Below are 25,841 nucleotides of genomic sequence, written 5' to 3'. Positions count from 1 at the left end.
CCATTTATGTTATATATGTTGTATATTTGTATTTTTACTTGTGTATAATGTCAGCAAGGGAGTAGACGGTGGCATCATTCCCATCCAGACTGTCAGTGTCTCTGCAGTGGTGGACCTCAGACTTATCGTCCTCCTCTTGTTCTCTGTAACATAAACACACACACACACACACACACACACACACACAACCTGACATGTTATCTTGTCAAACCATTGAAAGAAATCTGAGTTACATAATGTTGTATGTGTTACTCTCAGCTCTCGAGTCATCTAAGTCAACACAGAGTAGATACAATGTGTCCAAAATCATTCCCTTATTTACAGAGCCCAGGAATGACCACAGAAAGAGAGGGGGGGAAAAACAGCTTTAATATTGACGCGGAAGGGTTTACACCGTAGTTAATGGAAAGCCCGGTGTCTCTTACTGCAGTTAAAGGGTGCTTTGTGCGTTGGTATCGAACACCGACGGCCGCGACAAAGCATCAGTCTTTGACACCCTGGGAATGAGAACGGGCTGGTAATTTACACTACATAGTGCATTCATTTGACACTTTGGGAAAATAACATCAATTGTTGGAAACTAAAATGTGTAGTACAATATTAAACTGACCCTTCGCTAAGACACGCCCCACCCCCACTCCTACTGCTACCGTCAAACTGTCAGAGCTGCATGGAGCCATGGATGTGTTAAGAGAACTGGATACAGCGTCGGAGGCGGGGCCCGTTCATTCCTATGAAAGTTGCTCAATGGTGCACGAAGCCGAAATAGCTCGACTTCCACCTGTGCTTATAGAACTCGGGTTACAATATCGTGACCTGTGAAGACGGAAGTTTATTTCAAATTTGCCACGTCGTCCCTGAGTCCAAAACTGACCCTAGAGGGATACCTAGACCAGGGGTCAGCAACCTTTACTATCAAAAGAGCCATTTTAGGCAAAACATTTTGTAAAAAAATCTGTCTGGAGCCGCAAAACATTTGAGCATTGTGATGAAGGTAACACAGTTTATAGTCTAAGTATATAGTATATAAGTCGAATGCAGTGAGGGCCAAAGTGCAAATGTACTACGGAGTATTAGGGCCACATTGAGGGAAAAAATCGGAGATTTCCAGAATAAAGTCATAACTTTACGTGAAAAAAACAAAATAATTCGTGAAATTATTACTTAATGATATTCTGACTTTATTCCCATAATATTACGAATTTTTTTCTCGTAAACTTATGACTTTATTCTCGTAATATTCCGACTTTTTTCCTGTAAATTTCTGACTTTATTCTCTTAATATTCCAACTTTTTTCCTGTAAACTTATGACTTTCTTCTCATAATATTACGACTTTTTTTCTCGTAAACCTATGACTCTATTCTCAAAATCTCAGATTAATTTTTTTCTCCTCAATGTGGCCCTAATACTCATACCGTCGTACCATAGACATACAACAATGATAAATAAAAATGAAAATGTGAACAAAAAAACAGTTATCATTTTCATTTTTAAAAATCCACAGGGAGCCACTGGAGAGGGGCTAAAGAGCCGCATGTGGCTCCGGAGCCGCAGGTTGCAGACCCCTGACCTACAGCGTCATAGTTTGAAGCCTAGGGCAACTGACCAAGATGCGGTATGTGACGAGTTGAGTGAGAGAACGTGTTGGATGGAATCACATTGCAAACACACACAATAATCACACAACACAGCATCAATATTGACCGAGCACTGACCTGAAGCTGATAAGGTCTGTGTAGATGAGAGGGGGTAGGAAGAAGCCGAGAACCAGTTTCCAGACCTCAGTACTTCTCTCCATGTCACCCCACCAGATCTGAGACAGCAAGGACTACAGCAGAGAGCAGCACTGTCACCACAACAGCATTACACTCACTGATTCATTTACATAGTCTGTTTCAATATCAGCTGTCATTTTAATACTTGGTTTAAGCCTGGCATCTTTACCAGTCCGTTAAATCCTACTGCTGGTAGGAGAACAGCATCTCTACCTGAACACCATCGTGGCTGAAGAAGAGGCGGGCGTCAGCTGCGGTGGCCATCTGCAAACACGTCGCTCCGCCCCACACTGGGGACTTCCGTATGAGGAGGGTGAAGGAGCGGCTCTCACTGTTCTGGTAACACTCACCGAATACATCTGAATACACAGAATTATATGATTTTTTTCTAAAGATAAAGATTTAAAGCTTTTCTAGGTTGCTAAGTGACAGGGTTTCATCTTTTATTTCAAGTATTTTTGGGGCATTTTGTGACTTTATTACAGTAAATGAGGGAGACAGAGCTACAACGAAGGTCTCGCCGGGATGCCCTGGGCTTCAACTTTTAGATAAAAATAAATATTAGATGTATTTCTTAACTCGCTCATAATTAAATGAATGGACAGTTACAGGGGCCACCCATTGGTTTTCTGTACAGGTATGATTTGGTCGAGATTTTCTTTACTTTAGCCAATAGCTGATACACATTGACTAATTAAAAGGAGCATATAGCTGTGAATTCAGTGTAGGGAATTGCATCTCCCACAGAAAATGTAATAGCTTACACTTTATTTTGAATTATTATTATTATTTTATTTTTCCTGTACCCATTCCTGTTCTAATCTCTTATTTTCACAAAAAGCCCTTCTTGGGACAGGTGTTGCAAATTAGCATCCGCTACAAGCACTATGATACTGGCATCAGATATCATATAGAGCACCTTTAAATTCTGTTATTTAATATAAATACTGGTTATTTTTGGTAGCCCAAAGTTGAGTGCCATCACTCTATGTCACCATAAATACAAATACAAATCAAGGCATTCACGCTCCATCGACTTGAGTCCACACATGTTAGAGCAGCTTGTGGTCTGACTCACCGTGTGCCAGGTCCTCAAACTTCTGTGCCAGTTCCTTCATGGCTAGCTTGTTCTCAGTCTCACTCTCCAGCTTAGAGAGCTCCCTCAGTATCTTACAGCCACCCAGAGCACTCAGCACCGACTCCCCTGCCTGACAAGGAAAATGAAACCAAATTTGATGGCAACTTTGTGACGTCAGTAAAGTTTACTGTAGTGTGCTGCTAATGCTGGTTTCTCACAGCAACCTTAAAATGTCATCATGTAACCTTGACAGTGTCATTTGAACACAGCCAATTCTTAAAGACTACAACTCTGGAAATAAAATGCCTTTAGTGAGGTTGTGGAATATCACATGTGAGTCTCACCATCTCCCAGAAGTAAACGGCCATTTCACTGCGGTTCTGCAGGACGGCCCAGATGAAGAGGGCCGCCCAGGGTGAGAGACAGCGCTGGTTCCGGTACATGCACTCCCCCAGCAGCATCTTATTGATTTGCTGAAGGCAAGGCAAGACAAGACACAAGGGACAAGACAGTGAGGGAGTCACATCTGAATAAATATCTTCTCTCTTATTGCTGACAACCATCCATTAGTACATATCTATTTTTAAATTGTGCCACTGCCAGCAGCTTTTTCTGATGTTATCAGTGACTTTGTATGAAGTGAAAAATATTTTTTTATGAAGCAGCTTCAGTGTCTCTTTTCTGGTCATTTAAAAAAATCCCGGAAGCATGACTTCATCTATGGGAAGATGTGTTTAAAGCTGAGTAGGCCAACTGCAGTCCAAATTCAAGACATTGGAGTCGTGGTCCGTCTGCTTTTTAGATCGGGTAGAATCTAATGTTAACGTTATCTCTGTTGGTCCAGTTCATTTGCTAGCTTCCATGGCTGCAGAAAGCAATATTTGTATGCCAATTTTTTTTTTTTATATGTGGCAATGGGGTGTCGAAATGGGCAGTGGACGCGATCACAAAACAAAAACAGATGTTTCGGACCGGAATCGAAGTTTCAAAGGAGAACCTACTGGCTTTAGCATGGTTGTCGGTTTCTTTAATCTCTGATGACATGGTCTTTTTATGATTTATTACAGTAAATATTATTACTAAATTATAATAGATGAGAAACAGGCGACAGGTAAGCTCACTTCTTCAGATTTTCTTTATTTTCAAGCCACAAAAGGCGCCCAGAGTTCCCCCACTTACTGACCTTAAGAGCTCTCCTGGTGCTGGTGCTGTGGTTCAGGCCCAGAGGTCCGTAGTAGAAAGGCTGACAGACATCACCCAAAAGGTCCCACAGCAGGCGGGATACCTGCAGCATCACCACACATTTCACTACTATACTGCATACAGAGCAAAAGTGTTTTCATGTAATGACACTTGATATTTAAAGGAAAACAAACAAAACCAATTGCAGTTTGCTGTGTTTCTAAATAGTTGAATCCCATGTATGCAAGTCTGTTTACATGATCAGAATTAAAAGATTGGGGTAGATTAAGTGAAAATAAAACAGGCACACATGATGCTCAGCCTGACTTTGTTGCTACATTCAGTGACTTCTCAAATCACTGAATGGTTTGGTGAGGATGAAAATGATTTGACTAAATATGTTATGGCCTTCACAGTCACCAGATCTCAACACCCATCACCATCAACACCATCATCCACTCACCCATTGTGCACCGATAACAACATACTTAAACCTGCTATTAATCCATCTTATAGGTTCCTTCTTTGTACTTTTCCCCCTTCCTCCCTTCATCTTCCTCACCTCATACAGGTTGAGCTCCATTGCTGAAGCGGATCCGGTTAGTGCACTCTGAGGACACCTCAGAGGTACCGCCGCAGCTCCATCCAGGTTGGGCAGGGATCCAGCCAGGCCCTGCCTCTCGCTCAGACGCCTCTGGAGTAGAATGTAGGCCAGCGAGTTGTCTGACAGCGAGCGGTACAAGCTTTCCAAGCGCTCGTAGGTCAGGTAGTCCAGAATGTTCAGACCATTCTCGCAGAAGAGACGCACAAACTGGGGCTTGTCATTGATCAGTGCATCTGTCATGGAGTCTTCAAGGTCGTCATACTTAAAATATGAATCACCTCATCAGCATCATGTGATTGAAGCATGCAAAAAATACATTTTCTAATCACTTTCTGTAGCATAGCCTCCCAGGTTTTGTACTCTTGCAATGCATCGAGTGAAAGAAAAATAAAGGCACTGCCAATAAGCTCAACTAAGCTGTGCACTATACTAACCATGTGAGGTCAAGTAGTTGACCAGACAGAAAGCATATTAGCTATATTTAGCTTTTGATACTTTATTAACTTCTGTGGACTACTTTCAATTTCCATTAAAGGAGCACTCCACGAATCAAAGTCGGTTTACTTATCGTGAGGAGCACTTGTGGATTTACCAGGCAGGAAGGAAGTATCTTATACATCGAAATACTAGTGAGGCTTTAGACTTTTAACATTCACCTGAGGCCTGTACTACGAAGCAGGATTTGGGGTAAGGGAGGTAACTTCAGGGTTAACCCCTTCAGGGTTTCCCGTCCTACGAAGGTGGATCACTTCTTACCGGGGTAGATCGCCATGGTAACTGATGCTGAACAGCTGACCTCCTCCGGAGCTAATTATGTTCCAGATAAGAGATCAACTCGTAAAAAAGCACCGCCTACTGACCAATCAGAGCTCGGTGTGCAGATCGTATGGTAATATTACACACATATGAAGAAGTTACAGTCATAATCCAGACTAAAAACAACACAGATTAAACCGACAAATGCAGGAAGGACATCTGGATTTATGCCGTGGGTGTTTACCGCTTTGAATTATGTTTTATATTTATTTTCTTTCTTACTCTCAAGTCTGTTTCACACCGTCGGACAGTAGACTTGTCCATGTCTGTGATTGGTCACATGCTGCAAACACCGCCCCGTTCATGTGAACGCGCTCACAGCCAGATTGAGAAACCCTGGGTTGATTTACAGAGTTGATAACCAGCGTCGTAGGACCGCTTAGCGTGATCTCATTTGTTAGGGTTAGTTAAGCCAGATAACGAGAAGATACCCTGGGTATGTTGAACCCGCTTTGTAGTACAGGCCTCTGGTCTTCCTTGTAATATCCCAAGTCCTTGTTCATGGCCAGGTGTATATGGATGTATTTGCCATTTATTTGTCATTCAGTTTGACTCTGACCTTCCATTGTATGTCTCCATTGAAGAGCTCGGTTTTGGCGATGTCCACTCGGTTCCAGGCCACGGCCAGTTTCAGCTCCTCAGTGTACTCTCTGGCTTCACTGGACACATGTTTACTAGCTGAACACACACACACACACACACAGAGAAAGCAACATTTACATGTGCTGCACAACAGTGGAGACTGGATAAATAAAATTGGGGTCTTTCATTGTCTTAGTGAGGGGGATATGTGGATTAAGGAGGCAGGGTCAGAACTGATGTCACACACTGGGGGAGTCTCATAGCAAAAATTGAGCTCATGATATGTTGGAAGCTAAGACACATTCACAAGCATGTAGACACACAGACCGCACTGTCCGGGAGAGTTTTTCTTCAACAAGATCTCACAAACCTGGTTAACAGTATGAAATCTTCTAGCACACTTTACATTTTACCTTTTCTTTTTTTTCTTTCAAAAATATTTAATTGAACAAACTACATTGAGCACTGAGGAAAAAAAACATTAACAAATAGGCCTCTTTGTCCCATCTCCCTAATACCGCCCTCTCAACCTCCAGATACAGCAGGGAGATAACCACCTCTGGAACCTCTGGATACTCTCGGGAGAGTAGATAACATTTAAAAGCTGACGAATATTAGAAAAAGAATGGCGATTGGATATAAAACCAGAACAAATTATATCAGGTCAGAGATGGGAGCCTAAAAATGTGGCAAAATTGTGGACTTTGGAACACCTATTAGAGATGGCCATCGTGTCATTTTTAAAATCTATTTATATTTTATGTTTTTATTTATTTATATATGTTTGTACTTTTCTTGAGTCTGTAATTCATATACAATGTCTCTCTGCCTTATTTTTCGTAGTGAAGCATTTTGTGACTCTTTAAAGGTGCTACAGTATATAAATAAACGTATTCACTGACTTACCTCTAACAAGGGATTTGAGGAGAACCGTATCAAAATCATCAGAACCCTCCTGTTCTCCATCGAAAACAGTGATGAACTCTCTGTTCTGATAAATATTCAGAGCCTATAGACACACAGAGGTTGTGGAAGAAAATGAACAAAATCAATGTTTAGAAAAACTTTCATCTCGTACATCACAAACATTTACATAACCACAGAAACTCTGGGCAGATTAAATTGGACTATAGAGCCAACGTGCCAAGCCCAATAGTGTACAAAGTTTCGTGAGTTTTTGTGCATCCCAAAGTCCTCAAACATGGGCTCGTAAAATGAAAATTAACCATGGATGTATTAAGAGATCTGGATACAGCGTTGGAGGTGGGGCCCCCGTTCATTTCTATGAAAGCTGCTCAGTGGCGCATGAAGCCTAAATGGCTCAACTTTCGTCTGGAAAAGTACCCGGATCTTGGGGCACATGGATCATGCGCAGTAGCGTCCGCTCGGTCACACGACTCGGTCACGGGGTCCCAACGTCACGCCGTCGTCGCGGCTTGTGCTCCAGCCTCGGTCTGGGTCTCATTCACATAAACGGAGGAAGCGAAATAACTCTGGATTCGGCTATTAGTGCGTTTTACAACTTTTAGGAACTAATGATTTAAATAAGCGCTATTAGAGTGTTCGCATTGGGTAGTTGATTTATCTCAAAAAAAAATTATCCGCTGAGTTACAGACGTCTCTTTCCCAATGTACCCAATGTCTATGTCCCTATGTCAATGGGAAAAAATATTTTTGGGCCCTATGGCATCACGTGACTGACACGGAAGTTGCAGTACCGCCGTTTGGCCACTATGAAAGTTGGGATCAGCGACCTCCGCTCTTCCTGGGGGCTTGAAATTAACTCATAAAATCCATAATGGCTGACTTCCTGTTAGGTGAGAATTTTTTTCAAAAATGTTGATGTGTTCTTGTAGTTTAGTAACAAAGGCCATGCCTTATCCTAATCCAATTTCCCGTGCCTACCTATACTCACACTGTCCACCAGTTTCTCCAGCTCAGCTTCAGCAGGGAAATGTCTCCGAACCTTGTCCCGGACCTTGTCGCGGAGCTCTGTGTTGAGAGCCTCAGCAGCCTGCCCATCTGCTGTAGGAGAGGTGGGACTGAGGGAAACGGAGGAGAGACTGGCCAGCACCTCACTGATAAGGTCTGCAGCAGGACCAGAGCCAGCAAGAACCAGCCAGGGCGTGGCTTTCCTCAGAGAGGCATCTAATCTCTGAGTCAGGGAAGATATGTAAGCAAAATAAATGACAGGACATTTTCATTTATCTCATATTTAATCAAAGTCTCAGTGAGATGGGCATAACTCTTTTACAATCACACTTGGGTCCTTAATTAAAAGAAAATCACAATTTGAATGTATTTGACGGTTTCCTTACCTCCAGCATACTGGCGTCTCCTGAGATGAGCATGCACAGCACTGGGATTTCAATACTGCCACTGCCTGTTATTGACCCAAGATAAGAAGTTAGAAGTAAATTACATCTTCTCTACAGAAACACTGCATTAAGCAAAGAAAGAAAATCAGAAATGCTCTCTCATAATATCCGACAACCTCTCTAAAAGTGTACTAAATTGTCTTATCATGAGTTGAATTGATAGTGGTATTTTTTTTTGTAACCTCTCCGCTTCCATCAAGCTCGTCCTCAACCTCACAGCATTCCACTTCCTTTTCTTTCGGCCTTTATTTATCCAGGGTGGATGTGCTGGAAACGGGCGCACCCTGCTCACACATCCAGTGTAGACCTTTTTATTGCCATGTTGTTGCTGGGACCAGCTTTGGTCCAAGTTTAATTACTGTCTGTTACTGCATTAACAAACATTGCAACAGGAAAACCGAAGGGGCCCATTTATAACGTTGAAAAGGCCTATGAGCTATCTATCTAACAATCATTTACTTGTAAGGGCATTTAAAACATGGTTTGACATACGGTGTCACACGCTCTTCAACTTTTTTACAACCTTCGCCAGTAGAGGACAGGTAAGTACTTAACACAGTCTGCCCATATGCCTACCGTGGTCCTACATTCTCGAACAATAACATAATATAACATATGCATACGAGTTTCAGCATGGTTTTGATAGACAGTTGAAACATTTGACACATTTTTAGATATCTCTTTAAGTTCAAAGGGCATATTACAATATATGCATGCATGTCACATATTTTTCTCATTAGTCCCTTTCAGGCACCTCACTCTGCCCATTTTCTGGCAACTCAAGATGTCATGTTTGTGAGTCCAGCAAGCAAAATCCAGCAAAATGTTTCACCTACAAAATCATGTGTAGAATATAAATTATCTGAAAGCCAAAACATGATTTTCCTATTGTAGTGTCTTGGGCATTGCTGTTACTGATTAATGTAAGGAGTACTCTACTGAAAAGATCATGGTTTGTGTTCAAATAACAATGTAACAACCGTAACAAAACCACTATAGTTAGGTTTAGGAAAAAACTACATGGTTGGGCTTAAAACTACCACATTTGTACAGTGAAAATGACACTGTACGTTGTGAACACGGGACAGAAGCGAACAGCTGATTGTAATGTGACGCACGGGACACGAACAGCGGTCTCCTGGATGAAAGACCTGTGTTTGTTGGACCCATCCACCTCCCCTCCCCTCCCCTCCCCTCCCGTCCGCCCGGTGTGTCTCTTTTCGCTATTAAAAGGGCCTATATGTAATATATTTACTGTAATAAATCATAGAATGACCATGATATGTCATCAGAGATCAAGGAAACTCTTGAAATACTGGCTTCTCTGACACTAATGCTACAGCCAATATCTTTTCCAAGGATTTTTTTTTTCCTGGCGACTGGGCTGTGCAATCTGTGGCACAACTAGGAGAGAGCTCCTCTTCACTCATTACTGTCCAACTCAGCACTATTGGTCAGCAGTGCTAGCACTTTATGGTGAAGAGAGAAAAATGGACTTTAAAGCTCCCTACCTCGGAGTCACATGACAATAGTGCAAACGCTGTGGCTCTATCTGTAATGGTTCTATCATGTGTGAATATGGAACCATTTTTTTAGATCTACATGCAAAAGCCAAAAGACAGAACTTCAACAGTTGGATGAACCATCAACATTACTGATTCCATGTTTGAAAGGGACTGTTGTTGACATACTATATTTCTCTGCCTCACCCCAAATGCCAGTGCGCTGATGGGAAATGTAGTCCTCCAGACTAGCACGAAAGGCCGTCTCTCCCCCCCGGCGGCCGACACTCCCATCATCCACCAGGAGGAAAGCCTGGCAGTTGTTGTCCAGGCAGCAGGAGTCGCGTGATGTGTTCTGGACGTAGTAACGAGCAGGGAAACTCCCCTTCAAACAGACAACACAAACGTGAATGTGTAGTGAGTTCATTTCCTGAGAGAGACGGAATCTACTCTGCTGATCTGATCTCAGATAGGAGCATCTGGCCAACAGTCTCACACCGGTGTTTAACAACCAGCCAACCATAGCATCATCATCGCCCTGCATTCTTTTAGTCTACAACAACTCTACACCTCCCATACAGTACATCTGCTTGTAATTTACAATTGGAATGTTTCGAGGTTACACTTTTTTCTTGAAGTACTCTGTTGGAAGCAGACGGGGTGTTGCAGGGTTTGTTTCCAGAGAATATTCCGAAAAAAAAAGTCATAATCTTACGTGAAAAAAAGTAATTTCCTCCTCCACAAAAGAGCCAGTTTCCCCATCAGGTCCGTGTGGATCTTTCTTTGGAAAAAACGCAGTTTCTTGCACAATCTTATCAAGGTCCTGATACTGATGAGAATGTGGTGCTGATGTGCCAAAAGATGAAGTATTTGGTTATTTGTGAAACCTAAACTAAAGTATAACTTCACAAGATACTCCACGTTCCTCATTTTCACACAGGTGGCACGCTGCTCTATTTCTCCTCTAAAATAACACGGAAAATTACTACTTTATAATATTATGACTTTATTCTCATAATATTACGACTTTCTTTTTCGTAAATTTCTGACTTTATTCTCATAATACTACGACTTTTTTCTCGCAAACTTATGACTTTATTCTCATAATATTGTGACTTTTTTTCTCATAAACTTCTGACTTTATTCTCATAATATTATGACTTTATTCTAGAAATCTCAGATTTGGCCCTAACACTCCGTTGTAATATAGTGACCATTTTATAAAAAAAAAAAAGCTTTATCATGTTTGCTCCAAGTTGCCAACATTAGCTTTAAAGTCCTTTAGTAGTTACTAAATTATGAATCATTTTGTAGTCTATCTTATAAACAAATTACTTATTTCTCATTTCTAACCCATTTTCTTAAAATTGTGAAATTGAGACGTCTGGCTTTTGTCTCAAAATTCAGATTGATATCAAAACTCAAGTGATTTGTTTATTGCTCCTGTTCTATTCTAGCATTCTAGGGCCTTATCTGCAGTAAACACATTTTGAGGAGGTATGTGGATCTCTACTGTGATTATGGGATATGCTGGTATGCCCAACATACCTCCTTGCTTCCCACACTTGAGACTATGCAACGATAATGCATTTTAATCTATTTAGAGCATATTAAAATAGTCAGGAGACAAATAATACATTTCTCGTGTGAAATGAATAGGCCTATGTGACAATTTGAGGCACAAAGACAATACTTGTATATTGGAGAGAACCTCATGACAAGCTCATGGTATGCATACTGCATGATGATGATTACCTGGCTGTTGACAAGCTGCTGCCTGTTGTGCACCAGGCCCCAGGTTGCCAGCCCAATAGCGATCACTTTCTTTTGTGAGAGAGCCGGAGCGGCGGCCCCGTGGTCCCTCACCGCCTCGCCCACACAGCGGGCCACGCCTTCCCTCAGACCCCCCGTCAAGATCCAGGCTCCTGGGGGAAGAGCAGTGACAACAGTAGTGAGGTGGGACACTCATTCAGACAATATTTTTACAATGTCTGAAGTCTTCATACAAAATTGATCCAGGTTGCGTTCTCAATGGTTCCTTTTGATCGTAATGGTAACTATGGGTTCTATACCTGTGCTCTGTGCAGCCCTAACCAGCCCGTTTCTCAGGACATCTCTCACCCAGGTTTTGACATCCTCGTGGCCTTCGCCCCCCACCACCGACACCACCAAGTTGGGCGAGGGCAGGCCCCAGTGAGCCGTCATCAGGGTGTAGACGATCTGAGGCGATGTGTCACATGACAGCCGCAGAAACTAGACAAGACAAAGAGAGGATTGGGTTTATTTTTTAGGTGATTTTGACTGAAATATCCTCACAGCCTCAAGAAAACGTAAGGGTCAGTACACGGCAGGATTCACTTCAAACTGAAGCTCAGGATGGATCATACTTGCCAACCCTCCCAATTTTTCCAAGTTTTCGTCCCGATGTCACAATTCTCTCATATTTCTCCCAATTTATGGCAAATTTTCACACTTTTTGTTTTTTGCTTTTCCTTATCTCAACCTGGCTCTGGCGCTGCACAGCCGGTACGTATAAACCTTATACTGTTTCCACCCAGACGACAATAAGTTGCTGTAAGCTTGTAAGTTTGCCTGTTAAAGCTAAAGTAGGCGAGATTGGAGCAAATACTGTATGATTCAAAAAAAGTTATTTTTATAAAACGGTCGCTATATCCTGATAGTAGTACATGAAACAGGTAACCTGAAAAAAATCATGTGCCTCTGTGTTTTCCGTTGTCCTCCAGTGCTCCTAACGGCATCTGCAAGATTTCACAGACCGGAGGAAAACAAGCAGTAAGAGCTGATCTGATGTCTGCTGTCCAGCTGCCGTCTATGAGAGCCGGCTGTCAATCACTCGCGAACTCCGATCAATCAGTCAAACTAGGCCGCGCTGATCAAATATGAATCAATATTATGTTACGTTAATTCCTATATCTCTCCTCAAATGTTTTCAGAAACATCTTCTAGTGCACGGTTTAGCTGTAAAATGAGAACGTTTGTGACGCCGCCATCACATTGTGAAATCTGTTGAAGGACCGCCAAGTTATGGTCACATGGCCGGAGCACAGCCAATAGGAACGCTCTCTCAATGAAATGACCTGTGATTGGTCAAAGTCTCCCATCACGGACTAGATTTTCTAAAGCCTGAAAACAGAGCCATGAGGAGGTGCAGAGGTCTAGTTTTCTCTCAGAACACTTGAATTACAATATGCTGAAAGGTTATTATGGAATTTTTGTCCAATGATGCCAAAAAAATATACTGCCTACTGCCACTTTAACGTTAGCATGTTGCGGGGCATGTGGCAGCAGACAGCTCCCGACCACTAAGAGCAATTAATAGACATTACAACGTGAATACTGTTTAGGGCTAAATAATACATAAAAAGTCTACTAAAGTCTAATATGTAAAAGTTACTACGTTTCACAGATACACTGTAATATTAGAAACACACTGTAGCAGCTCTGTTGCAGTTCCAGTGTAACATCTATATAGATATACTGTCAGCAGCCCTCTGTCTCTTTGAGTCTCACTTGGTCGCTATTTGCTTACACTGAGTTTACAAGCTTTTGCTACAGACAGCACAAGTTACACTCCAAGTCAACACACTCCAAGTGTGTTCAGCACGGCCACTCACATGACTGTGTCTGTGTCCAGCGCCGGCAAACTCCAGTTCTCCGTAGGCGTCGGTTGTACACTCTGAAGAGTGCTGCTTGCTGTCCCACTGAGTGACAATAGCTGCTCCAAAGAAGTCCCCTGTTGCCACAGAGTCATGGCCCTCCCGCACGCCACCACACTGACACAACGCTCCATTACTGAAACACACCACACAAACCAACAAACCCATACAACCTTGTTATTCTGTGGTTGATCGTGGCACAAATGCCCGGAGCCATTTCAAAAGGCATTTGTAAGTAAGTTACTTTTACTGGTTTATAGTTGGTACACAACACTAATCTCTCCTCTCTAAGTCAACAGGAAGGCTGTTCCAGAGTTTGGAGGCCCTGACAGCAAATCCACAATCCGTTTTAAGCAGGGTTGGGAGGGTTACTTTAAAAACGTAATCCGATACAATTACTAATTACCTGTTAAAAAATTACTTTTGGATTACCTCAATACTAAATATGCAAATAAAGACAAGAGAAAACACAAATGCTGATATTTTGCCATTATTTTTTTCATATTTATCATAGTACAGTGCAAGTTAAAATGCTGTAATCATCCACGGACTCAAATCATTGGCACGAGTTTTAACTTGCAGTAGCAGCACCCATATAAATTAAATTAAAATAACCTACATTCAAATTTCAAGGGTTTTCCCATGTGTTATTGTGGTTACATAAATGTAATTTATGGTGCTGTTAGATTTCTTTTTTCTAATACTCTCCTTCAATCACGAGCACACATTCGCTCACTGAACTTTGCATAAGCGTAACCTTGGGATCAGGACATGCCTACCCGAATACGTGCGGATCCCACGGTATATAAGGCAGCGTCCACTGCTGTCTACCATTCCTTTCTCTTCAGCAAACGGCGATCTGCCCACTGACTGCTCATCTCCACGGATGGAGTTGCCGCTTCTAGAACCTTGTCCGTGCCCGTGTCGTCACCCGGCCTCAACACCGGGGTGGATCTTCACAACGTCTGTTTCCTGGGCCTAGCTGCTAACGACTTGGGCATGTTGGGCGGCTCGCTGGCATCTTCTCAGCCTGACGCCCCCGCCTCATCACCTCGGACTGATATTTTGGAATAATCTGATTTAGGGTGTTGCAACAGCTGCAAGACATGTAATGTCCATAGCCGATGTTGGGTCTCGTCATGTGTGGCTGGGACTCAAGGCTCTTCCGCAGAAGAATCGAGATGATCTCCTGGGAGCCCCCCATCACCGATCAATGTCATCCGTCACTCCGCACATTAAACGTCTGGATGAGGAGAAATTACAGCTCAGTCATCACCTGCCTCTCGCTCACCCTCAGAAGAAAGCTGAGGCGGGAAGAGACCCTCCCACTGTGGTCCATACACACTCTACACGCAGCGTTGTAGTGTCGATGGCCTTGTTCGGTGGGGTGTGTCGAGGACATATGTATGGAGGCGTCATGGTTGATGCCGTCTGTTCATATGGTTCTATTTCTTGGACATGTCGGGCTTCTTTTCAGAGTCTGTGCTCGGTGGAACGACAAAGAACTGGTGAAACGGGTGGGGTGTGCGTCAGTGGTTGCACCTCCCTCCCCTCTGGGCATGATACACCTACATGTCCCCGTGCTCCTTGATGGCACAGGGAATGTGGTGTGCAGGGTGTCTACTGCTTGTCTTAGACCATGGCTTTACCCAGATCAGTTGCACACTACCCGGGTTGGCTGGGCCCCCTACTTCTCCGCTGTGGTGACCTAGTTATAAAGAAGTAGCTGGGCTGTGGTGACTAACCTCTAGCTGGTCAGGATCAGTGTGGTTGGGTCAATATTGTGTCGTGGCAGGGCGTGCATTCATCCGACTCCACCCACTGTACCCATAGAGTCCAGTAGAGAGCGGAGCCTGTATGAGTTAGAACAAAGGTTATGATATTATAACCCTAGCTCTATAAGCACAGGCCGAGCCCTCTAGCAATGGGGGCCCTTTCGCTTCTGTGCTGCTCCCTGAAGAGGGTGTGGGGTGGTAGACAACGGTGGACACTGCCTCATATACAGTATACTGCTACGTTTATGCAAAGTTCAGTGGGCGAATGCATGCTTGTGATTGCAGGAGTATTACCCATCAAATCCAGTAGAGGGCTCCGCCTGTGCTTATAGAACTAGGGTTACAATGTCAGAATGTTAGGAGTTAACAGTCTGTCAGTTAGTAAAACAGTTGAAGAGAGCAGTTTGCAATTCCTACAATGTCTCTTAGACAGAAAATGAAGATACTATAATCCACTGTATCAAATGTAGAGCTTAAGTTCACTAGGAGTATTGATCATTTAAAAAAAACATTGGTTCCTCGTGACTTTCATGTAATGAATCCAATATTTTTTGCATTTTAGTCAAAACAGATGAAGGAGAGGTTACCTGAAAGAGTCTTCAATAAAAGTGGTGCACACTCGCTTCTTGATGATCTTGGGAACCCAGCTCTGTGAGCAAGAAAACAGTTTGTTAGAACCAAAAGAGCACAAACAAAATCTGATTTAAGAGGGTGCAGTGACAGATTTTTCAGAACAAACTGCTCCACCCAAATGCAAAAAGATATCTGATAGATTTCTATAAGCCAAACCACAGTATTCCACAGCTTAAGTCAATTATCTTGACTACTTAAACCTGATTCGAATTAGTCTGATTGCGTGAACTTGAATTGAGCTTTATGGAACCTTTATGGAAAGCAAGAGAGAGCGAGAGAGAGGGGGTGACATGCAGCAAAGGCCCATCATGGGTCGGATTCCAACCCGGGCCGCTGCGGTAAGGACTCAGCCTTAGTACATGGGCGCCCGCTCTACCAGGTGAGCTATCGGGGCGCCTAGAGAACCGCTTTAGCCCAGACTGATTTGTTGGGTTCATTGAAGTCAGGTTTAGGACTTTAAGCCCCGCTTTTCTTAGCTTGCCTTATGGAACAGGCCCCAGGTTACGAGGAACATCAGGTTATAGGCAGGAACTTGGACAATGCATGTACATGCACTAACTGTAGTAACCTGGTTATTCCACCATAAAAGATGCATACCGATCCATCCCTTTAGACACTCAAATCATTGCATACCATATGAAAGGGTAATTCTGAAATCATCAGTTGTGACAATTCCATGTCAGTATATAAAACCATCATATCACCACAGATTGTCCCGACATCCAGAGAGCAACTGAAAAGGGCTAAACCATTCAGGACTACAGTAAGGGGATGGACTCCTGAAGCAAATTCTTCAGGACTGCATGGAGTCCACCGACTGGGAGTCTCTTAGAGGCCCTGAAGACAACAACAACACATTCACTGACATTGTATTACTTACTTGCGCCATATCGCTCCCTTTCATGGAGCATATAGGCTGTACATGTGGGTGTGTTTGCGTTGATCAATCATAAAGAGGGGCAGTGTCTCCCTTGATTTCCGCCCCAAAACTTTCAAAAGTCAGGTTGATTCAGGCAAGCAGAACTCAACTTGGAGAGCAGAGTTACCTGTGAGAGCATGTCTGCCCTCCAGCGCTCGCTAAGCAGACTCTCTCTTGTGTGGTGGCTGCTCTAGTTCTTTACACACAGGTGCCATCGTGGCACAATAAGTCATGTGTAAGTTATAAAACAGAACCATTTCTTGTATGTAATGCAAGTTAAGAGAGTTTGTCATGTTTCATATGTGTTTATGAGAAGAAAGTGTACAATGTGGTTAGAATTTAGGGTACAGTGTTATTTATTACCTCCGCCAAGGCCGAAGGCCTACGAAGATGGTTATGTTGTCACCGGCATTGATTTGTTTGTTGGTTTGTTGGTTTGTTTGTTTGTCTGTTAGCAGGATTACTCCAAAAGTCTGCGATGGATTTGAATGAAATTCTTTGGAGGTGTGGGGTGTATCACAATGAACAATCAATTCGATTTTGGTGGCGATCCGATCATGATCCTGATTCAGGAATATTTCTAAGGATTCCTATCAGCCTGAGCATTTAAACCACAGGCTATAACACATGCGCAGTGTAACTGATGACGCGTTGATGACGCATGACCCAGCCTCCTTCTGAGAGCAGATAGATATGCGTGTAGATGTGTGTGCGGAAGCTGTTGGCCGTCCACAGTGAGACAGAAAAAAGCGGTAGATGACGGGATGAGAGACAACGTAGTGTAACGTTATACAGACATAACAAGGCTGCTGAATGAGAGAGGCATCCGCCGATACGTTACACGGAAACACACCGTGTTAATGATAAGCCGACCACCTCACCGTACAGCCAGCTGTGAGTTGTGATCTGTTTTTAAAGTCATTTGTTGGCGGAGGTCTGCGCTCTCCGAGTGCAATTCTAGTTGCCAGTGTCATTGCTAGGGAGTTGTGCCAGTGGGTGTCAGTGTCGCTGAGCGTCACAGGGAAGTCTCACGTGAATAAGTGAGATTATGAGAATCTCTGTGTACAAGATGGAAGCAGAATACGCTGTGTAGGGATAGTCAACCTAAAGTGTTATTTTTACATTTTGCAGAACATCTTAATTAAATGCGTGGTACCAGATTGAGCCTGCGTGTGATATCATTCTGTGCACCGCTACACCATTCTTTGCCTCTCTCTCTCTCTCTGTTTTGTTTCTCGCTCGCAGCTGCATGCACAACTCTCGGTTGTTGATTTTGTGCGTGATGACTTATATATTGTGCATGTGGTAGTTAATATCTGTACGTGCAAAATAATATAATTTGCTAATTTGCTCGCGACATATGACATAAATCTGACGCCATGAAAATATATTCCAAAGTTCATCTGAAGACATTACAAGGCTAACTGAGACAAATAGTAATAGTAACAATCTTTTAGTGCAAAATTCTGTCTTTGAGGTACTATCCCTACATCACTTATCAGCACAGAAACTAGAAAACGTTATATTTTACTAAAAGACTAATTGATTTTGAATGATGCAAACTATATTTTAATACTGCAACTGCTGAAGATAGACATGTAAGTGTACAGTTGGATTATGGCGGGGACAAAACAAATAATCTCAGTCCAGTTCCTGGATCGGTTTCTTCCTTGGAATCAGCAGCTTGTGTGTGGGCACAGAGCTGGTTTCGTGTGTATCTGCCCGAGGGAGGAATGTACTCCACGATCACGAGATCACACGGAAAGGATTAAGGCAGCAGCAAACAGAGAGCAAACGGACAGGAGTAGGGAAGCACACGAGGGAACAGCTGTTTGAAACAAAAAGAACAGAGGTGAAGTGCTGAAGCAGCAGACAGAAGATGAAAGCCAAGCAGAGAATGAAAGAAATGTCAGGAATGAGTAAAGAAGGGAGGTCAAGTTCAAGCACGATTGAGGCATTCCAACATTTCAAACTTCCGGTCACGCTCTCTGAAACTAGTTGGTAAATGTGGTTTCCAACTCATTCAAAATCTGTAAGGTGTTGTTGCTACAAAATGAAGCAGATTAAATTGAAAGATAATCTCCAAGCAGTGAGGACCGGTTCAACCTGTCTCGCCCAAAGCTATGAGGCCGTATGCATGCAAGAGGTAGTGCTTTACTCTCCTTATTTCTCTCCACATTCCACATTCACACACTGCATATCCTTCTCTGCTGTTAGCTGATGTTGGATTGTAGGATTTATTTGATGGTGTCATGTTTTATGTGTGTTTGTTTATCCTCATCCTGTCCAGTGTGCTTGGTTTTCCACAACAACATGCACCATTCACTTGCAAGCCATTATATGGATATGCACTGCATTTGTGGTCTGCAGATGCGACCATCAGAGAAGGATGTGGTATTTATACGACTTCTGCAATAGGTTTCTAAAATTTTACAATTTCATTTAGCAGACGCTTTTCGTCCAAAGCGACGTACATCTGAGAATTCTTACAACACAAGCAGGGATCTAGATAGGAGGGAATAATATGAGGAAGTGCCAACAACAGCTTCAATCTACAATTCCATCTGCAGGTAGTTACAAGATTTTCTGACAGGCCGACTCCAGACAGTAAGAGTTGGAAACAGATGCTCATCTACCACAGTTCTGAATACCGGTGCTCCACAAGGTTGCTGTCTCAGTCCCTTACTGTATAGTCTGTACACATATGACTGTGTGGCTAAACATCGTACAAACAGCATTGTGAAATGTGCAGATGATACAACAGTGATAGGGCTCATTACTAACAACAATGAGATGGCATACAGGGACGAAGTGAGAAACCTGACCACGTGGTGTCACAACAACAATCTGTCCCTTAATGCGGAAAAAAACGAAGGAGCTTATAATTGACTTCAGGAGAATTAAAACTGTTCAATCACCTGTTGATATAAATAACACCCCTGTCGAAATTGTCAAGTTCCTAGGCATCCATATTTCTGACTTCCTCTCCTGGTCCCTGCACATCAGTTGTGTCAAAAATGGCACAACAGAGACTTCATTTTCTGAGGTGTTTAAAGAAACATGGTATGTCCACCAAAACCCTCATCAACTTCTACCAGTCCACAATAGAAAGCATCTTAACTGGATGCATACTGGTATGGTTTGGCAACATTACATCATATGACCATAAACTCCTGATGAGGACAGTGAAAACAGCTCTTATCTCCCTTCAGGGAAGCGCCTACTGAGCATTAGAGATCGGACCTCTCGCCTCAGAGACAGTTTTTACCCTCAGGCGGTCAGACTACTGAACAGTAGCGCTAAATGAGCTGTGGATTGTTTTTTATGGATGTTTTTAGGTTGTTTTATCATTTTTATTCTCAGGTATTGTCTTATTTATTGTAGTTTTTATCTAGTGTACTATTTATCATTTTTAAGGGCTGAGAAAGAGCCAGGGTAAAATGCATTTCATTGCATTTCACTGTACTTTTAAAGGCATATGACAAATAAACTTGAAACTTGAAGAAGGATCAGACACGGGTACCGACAGGCAATGCACAGGGTGGATAGAAGCAGATTTTTTTGTTTTTGTCATCATCATTTTTAACAACATCAACAACGTCATCAATGTCACCATGATCATGAATATCCTAATCAACAGCATCCTCAATATCATCATCATCAATATCATCGTCATCAATAGCATCAGTGTCATTAGGTGCGGAGGTGTTCATGAAAGAGCTGGGTCTATAGCTTTTCTAAAAGGTGGAAAGGGACTCTGCGGATCGAATGGCGTTTGGTAACTCATTCCACCACCGGGGGTCTACAGAGGAGAACAGTCCAGCTAGAGACTTAGGGCCCTGTTGTGATGGGAGTACCAGGCAGCTTTCATTGGCCGAGTGTAGTGGGTGTGAGGGAGTGTAGACCTGGATGAGGGAGTTCAGGTAGGAGGGAGGGAGTGTAGACCTGGATGAGGGAGTTCAGGTAGGAGGGAGGGAGTGTAGACCTGGATGAGGGAGTTCAGGTAGGAGGGAGGGAGTGTAGACCTGGTGAGGGAGTTCAGGTAGGAGGGAGGGAGTGTAGACCTGGATGAGGGAGTTCAGGTAGGGGGGAGGGAGTGTAGACCTGGTGAGGGAGTTCAGGTAGAAGGGAGCCATTTTTGTTGCTGTTTTGTAAGCGAGCAACTGGGTTTTGAATTTAATGCGAGTGGCGACTGGGAGCCAGTGGAGGGGTATGAACTGCGGAGTGACGTGTGCCATTTTGGGTTGGTTGAAGAGCAGTCGCGCTGTTGCATTCTGTATCATCTGCAGAGGTTTGAATGTGCATGCAGGGAGGCCTGCCAGTAGGGAGTTGCACTAGTGCATGATATTACAAGAGCCTGTACCAGGTGTTGTGTTGCATGCTCTGACAGGTATAGGGTCTGATCTTCCAGATGTTGTACAGGGCAAATCGACACGACCGAGCAATAGAGACCACTTGAACCTTAAAGCTTAGCTGGTCGTCAATCATGACACCAAGATTTCGGGCAGATTTTGTGGGTTTGAGTTTGGTTGGTCCAAGTGAACCATTTTTACTAAACAAATCCAAGCCCACTCTGCCTGCACTGGAAATATCTCATTCTGAGAAAACCAAGACAGCGGATGCACTACTTGGTTTCTTGGTGTCTCAATTTTCCACTTTCATACATGCACCTTGCATAAATGTGAAGATAATTTTACATGTCGGACTCGTGTCTGAATAAACACCAAAGTCACGTTTCTGTGCAGGTTAACCTGCAAAATAAACAGTAAATCAACATAAAAATTTTGAAGTTGGGTCACAGACGGTCGGTATCAATCCATCCTGAGCTTCAGTTTTGAAGTGAATCCTGCAGTGTATGACCCTCGTTGGGAAATAGCTTTCCAGTTGTTGTGGGGACATTTCAGTCAAAAATAAGGTTAATCCACTGGGTCTTCACATCCTCAGATGATGGGAGTACATGAAGACTCTTCCAATAGTTCTTGCAGCCAACAAACAGAACAAGTAGTGTACTTTGCTCATACCATGTTACCAAAACAATACGAACAGTGAGGTAGATTCAATACTCCGTGGGCGTTGATGGTCACCTAGCTGGAGGTGATTCCGTGGCACACAAACCCCACAGGACGCCATATGCACCATCAAATCAAACTAGCTCGTTGTACACATGTTTTCTGATAGACGGAGCAGGAGAAAAAGAGAGTGGATGGTCTTTTCTCATACTTTGGGGGTCTCCAGACACACTGGGGACACTATGTGTAAAAGCCATGAAATGACCTTTGATTGGCCAAAGTCTCCCGCCAAGGGTTAGATTTTCTAAAGCCTGTAAACAGAGCCATGAGGAGGTGCAGAAGTCTAGTTTTCTCTCAGAACACTTGAATTACAATATGCTGAAAGGTTATTATTTTTGCCGAATGATGTCAAATATACTGCCTACTGAAACTTTTAGTTTATCATTATCTAGGCTATGTTTCTATTATTTTATGTCTTGCCTACCTCTTTGAATGTTCTTATGTTTTGTGTTTTAATTCATCCATAATATTTAAATTGTCCACATTACATGTAGCTCAATCTGTTTACCTGTGGACACGAACAACAAACTCCCACCATAGCTCATGAATGCAATTTGTTGCCTAAACTCAAGATCAACCACACATCTCTCTAAGGATATCTGCATTCCTGCCTGGGCTGCTCTTCCTGTCTCTGTTTCCATAATAAGAACTGCTGCAGGGTATACTGTCATGATGAGACTTGAACATTTATGTTGTCCCCAAACTTGTGTCAAAGTAAAATACAGGCTTGCCTTTGCTTCTGTGTCAGCAAACTAGTGATATGCCCACTAAACAGCCGTAGACTAACCTTTATCAACAGAGCATTTAACATCTATTTGCCTCTTTTAACTTGGCAATTCATTTGAGCGTGACGACAAGTTTCAATATTGTGTTTTGGTGGAAGAGCTATACTGATTGTGCCTTTATTTCTATACTTTTATACTTAGGCTAAATGCATCTATTGCGAAATGTAAAACACACAAGGGATGATTTATCAGATAAATCAGAAAGTTTGGTGGCTTCAGTTAGTCTGAACCCCTGAGACATCATACCAACACTGCAGCCTGAGGTATTTCACACTCAGCCTACAAGTCTCATCTGGCACAGCAGCAGCAGCATCAGTTCCCTCTTTTACGACCAAATACAAGTTCCATCTTCTCTCATTTTACTCTGTCTGCACCCAGCAGAGAAAACTTTCAGAAACCAACCACTGTACTCACACATACACCATCACCATCACAGATCTGTTGTCTGACTCGTCATCATTGTACTCACTTACCTGATCCGTCTCTTTCTTACTTCTAGTTCTTCCACCTCCTCCGTCCCTCTCTTTCTCCAGCTCCTTCATCCTGCGCTGCTGCCCTGTTGTCTGATCAGACAGATGTGAATCAGATGTGCATCCTGCAGCTCTGCCCACAGTACAGCCTCCACCACTGGGCTCAGCCCACTAACCAGAGAACCAGCCTCCACTGGGCCCAGCCCACTAACCAGAGAACCAGCCTCCACCACTGGGCTCAGCCCACTAACCAGAGAACCAGCCTCCACTGGGCTCAGCCCACTAACCAGAGAACCAGCCTCCACCACTGGGCCCAACCCACTAACCAGAGAACCAGCCTCCACCACTGGGCTCAGCCCACTAACCAGAGATCCAGACTCCCCAGTTACTTCTCGCCAACAATGGTGAATCCACAGATTGTCTTCACACATTTTGATAGCATTGGTGGAAGAGCTAAAGATCCTATACTCAAGTAAAAGTATCAATATCACAATGTGAAAATACTTTATCAGCTGTGAAATCTTGCAGATGCCGTTAGGAGCACCGGAGGACACAGAGGCACATGATTTTTTTCAGGTTACCTGTTTCAGGTACTACTGTCACAATATACCGTTGCTTTAATTGTACGTAGGCTATATTACAAAAAACATTGTGGTCTAATTCAGCATTATTTTGCTCTGTGGGAAGAAACACTGTAGCTCTGCAGAGAATAATGATGTTTACTACTTCAACCCCTGAATCGCTTCTGTGTGCATACATGCGTGCATGTGCGTGTGTGGCCTTGAGGCAACAATGGGAGATTAAGGAGTCAGTACAGGAAACAGTGGCTGTATAATTCAGGAAACCTGCTTCCTGTAATTTCTGCTTGTAATAGCTCAGGGGGAGGTTGTAGGTCATGTGACGGGCCTGGAGGGGGATCTACATGGGCCAAAAGATCAACCACACAACTAAACAAGTAATGAGCTGCCTCTGTTTCCAGTCCCATCAGTTGAAAGCTTTTGACAGAATGTTTTCCCTGACATGGTTTGCTCTGTGGAGACATATTCAAGTGAATAAACAATACAGCTAAAATTTGTTTGTTCAAATAATGTGTGTATGGCAAAGCAAAAAAGATAAACTACATTATAGCTGTAACACTAAAATCTTGTCTGCACTTGCCGAAATTGAGCCAATCGCAACGCACGACCGCAGTTTCAGTTACACTGCACATGTGTTATACCCCATACCCCAAGACCCATGTCCACCCGTGACCCAGCCTCCTTTCCATAGGCTTTGCACGAGAGCAGCCTTCACGGAAGTCTGTTACCGACCAACACGCTCCCTGATCAGACACATCACACATTTCAACATCACCGGAGTTTTATACCGGAGTGAAGACAGATAACAGATTAAACGTTTTATATTTTAGTCATCTTCTGATTCACCGTCTAGTTATAATCTGTGTTAACTGAATGTGTGAACAACAAACGGACCATGTTGATGGTAAAGTGTTCCAGCAGAAGGACCTGCAGTATCTGTGCTTCACACACCGCGGCTGAAGCAGCCTGTTACTGAAAGAGCTGTTTAACATCTGACTGACTACAGACAGACCTCAAACCACTTTCTTCATTTATTAGAAAGAGTTTTTTCATGATCTGTTATTTCCCCCATTAACTTTTATTAAGGATGTAGTTAAAGTCAGAGAGAGTAGGAGAGTATGTCTGTCAGCAACAAACCCCTTTTACATAATTTATCATCATTTCCATTCAGTCACATGTGAGTCTGATAATTCCTGAGCATCAGGTTTGATATGAGTTACATCATTTACATTTTCCCTGAAACATTTAGCCTAATAAATAATGTCAAGACACCATAATATCATCATATTCTGGGTTATTACCTCCGCCAAGGCCGAAGGCCTAGGAAGGAGGTTATGTTTTCACCGGCGTTGGTTTGTTGGTTTGGAGGATTACTCCAAAAGTCTGCAATGGATTTGAATGAAATGTTTTAGAGGGGTGGGGTGTGGCACAATGAACAATCCATTAGATTTTGGTGGCTGATCCGGCTTCGTGATTTTTTTTTAATAACTCAGTTCAGCCTGTGCATTAACACCACAGGCTTTAAGACATGGGTAGTGTAACTGATGACGCGTTCATGACGCATCACCCAGCCTCTTTCCTTCTGCCTGCAGAGCAAGGGACAGAGAGAGAGAGCGAGGGGTGGACGGAGGGGGACACCTGTAGATTCAGCCTTTTTTCACATTAATCTCTGTGAAATTACAGTTGAGTTGGACCAAAGCACACTTGGTGATTGTTGGAAAAAGTAACGACGACGGTTTAGGTGAGTTTTATTTTGTTTCTGTCCAGTTTAAATTAAGTGTTTTACGATGCTCCGCTACGTACAGCTGATCTCAACATAAACAAAAATACACGTGGATGATGGCGTAAGCTGAACGGAGTGGGGGGGCAATCGTACTCGGGCAGCTTGGCGGAGGTCTGCGCTCTCCGAGTGCCATTATAGTTAAATAATTAATTCACAATCAGAATATGAACAACTACGGGCGCTAATAATAAATAAATAATATAAAGATATTGTGCCAGTAGAAATGGTTCCTG

General features: G+C 43.1%; 1 protein-coding gene across 4 annotated transcripts in view; it reads right to left on the bottom strand.

The window, feature by feature from the left end:
* trpm4a (transient receptor potential cation channel, subfamily M, member 4a) overlaps positions 1 to 23,432 on the bottom strand; it is a 38,368-nt gene extending 14,936 nt beyond the window's left edge. Inside the window, exons 1-18 of one of the 4 annotated variants that reach the window (XM_037792761.1) lie at positions 23,247 to 23,329; positions 15,959 to 16,020; positions 15,342 to 15,449; positions 13,555 to 13,732; positions 11,992 to 12,172; positions 11,675 to 11,844; positions 10,127 to 10,304; positions 8,358 to 8,422; positions 7,955 to 8,194; positions 6,946 to 7,048; positions 6,017 to 6,135; positions 4,600 to 4,902; positions 4,039 to 4,140; positions 3,200 to 3,328; positions 2,856 to 2,985; positions 1,991 to 2,136; positions 1,718 to 1,830; positions 39 to 143 (exon numbers count right to left, since the gene is read on the bottom strand). In XM_037792761.1, coding sequence (XP_037648689.1) covers positions 39 to 143; positions 1,718 to 1,830; positions 1,991 to 2,136; positions 2,856 to 2,985; positions 3,200 to 3,328; positions 4,039 to 4,140; positions 4,600 to 4,902; positions 6,017 to 6,135; positions 6,946 to 7,048; positions 7,955 to 8,194; positions 8,358 to 8,422; positions 10,127 to 10,304; positions 11,675 to 11,844; positions 11,992 to 12,124 — 2,036 coding nt within the window. In that variant the 5' untranslated portion in view covers positions 12,125 to 12,172; positions 13,555 to 13,732; positions 15,342 to 15,449; positions 15,959 to 16,020; positions 23,247 to 23,329. Of the gene's footprint in view, positions 1 to 38; positions 144 to 1,717; positions 1,831 to 1,990; positions 2,137 to 2,855; positions 2,986 to 3,199; positions 3,329 to 4,038; positions 4,141 to 4,599; positions 4,903 to 6,016; positions 6,136 to 6,945; positions 7,049 to 7,954; positions 8,195 to 8,357; positions 8,423 to 10,126; positions 10,305 to 11,674; positions 11,845 to 11,991; positions 12,173 to 13,554; positions 13,733 to 15,341; positions 15,450 to 15,958; positions 16,021 to 23,246 lie in introns of all 4 variants that reach the window. The other 3 variants (XM_037792760.1, XM_037792759.1, XM_037792758.1) reach the window with 3 other exon arrangements.
* Between the last annotated feature and the right edge of the window lie 2,409 nt (positions 23,433 to 25,841).

This window comes from Sebastes umbrosus, chromosome 14, assembly GCF_015220745.1.
Source record: "Sebastes umbrosus isolate fSebUmb1 chromosome 14, fSebUmb1.pri, whole genome shotgun sequence".
NCBI classification, from domain to species: Eukaryota; Metazoa; Chordata; class Actinopteri; order Perciformes; family Sebastidae; genus Sebastes; species Sebastes umbrosus.
The sequence above is the reverse complement of the archived record's forward strand: the minus strand, read 5'-3'. Positions and strand labels throughout refer to the sequence as shown.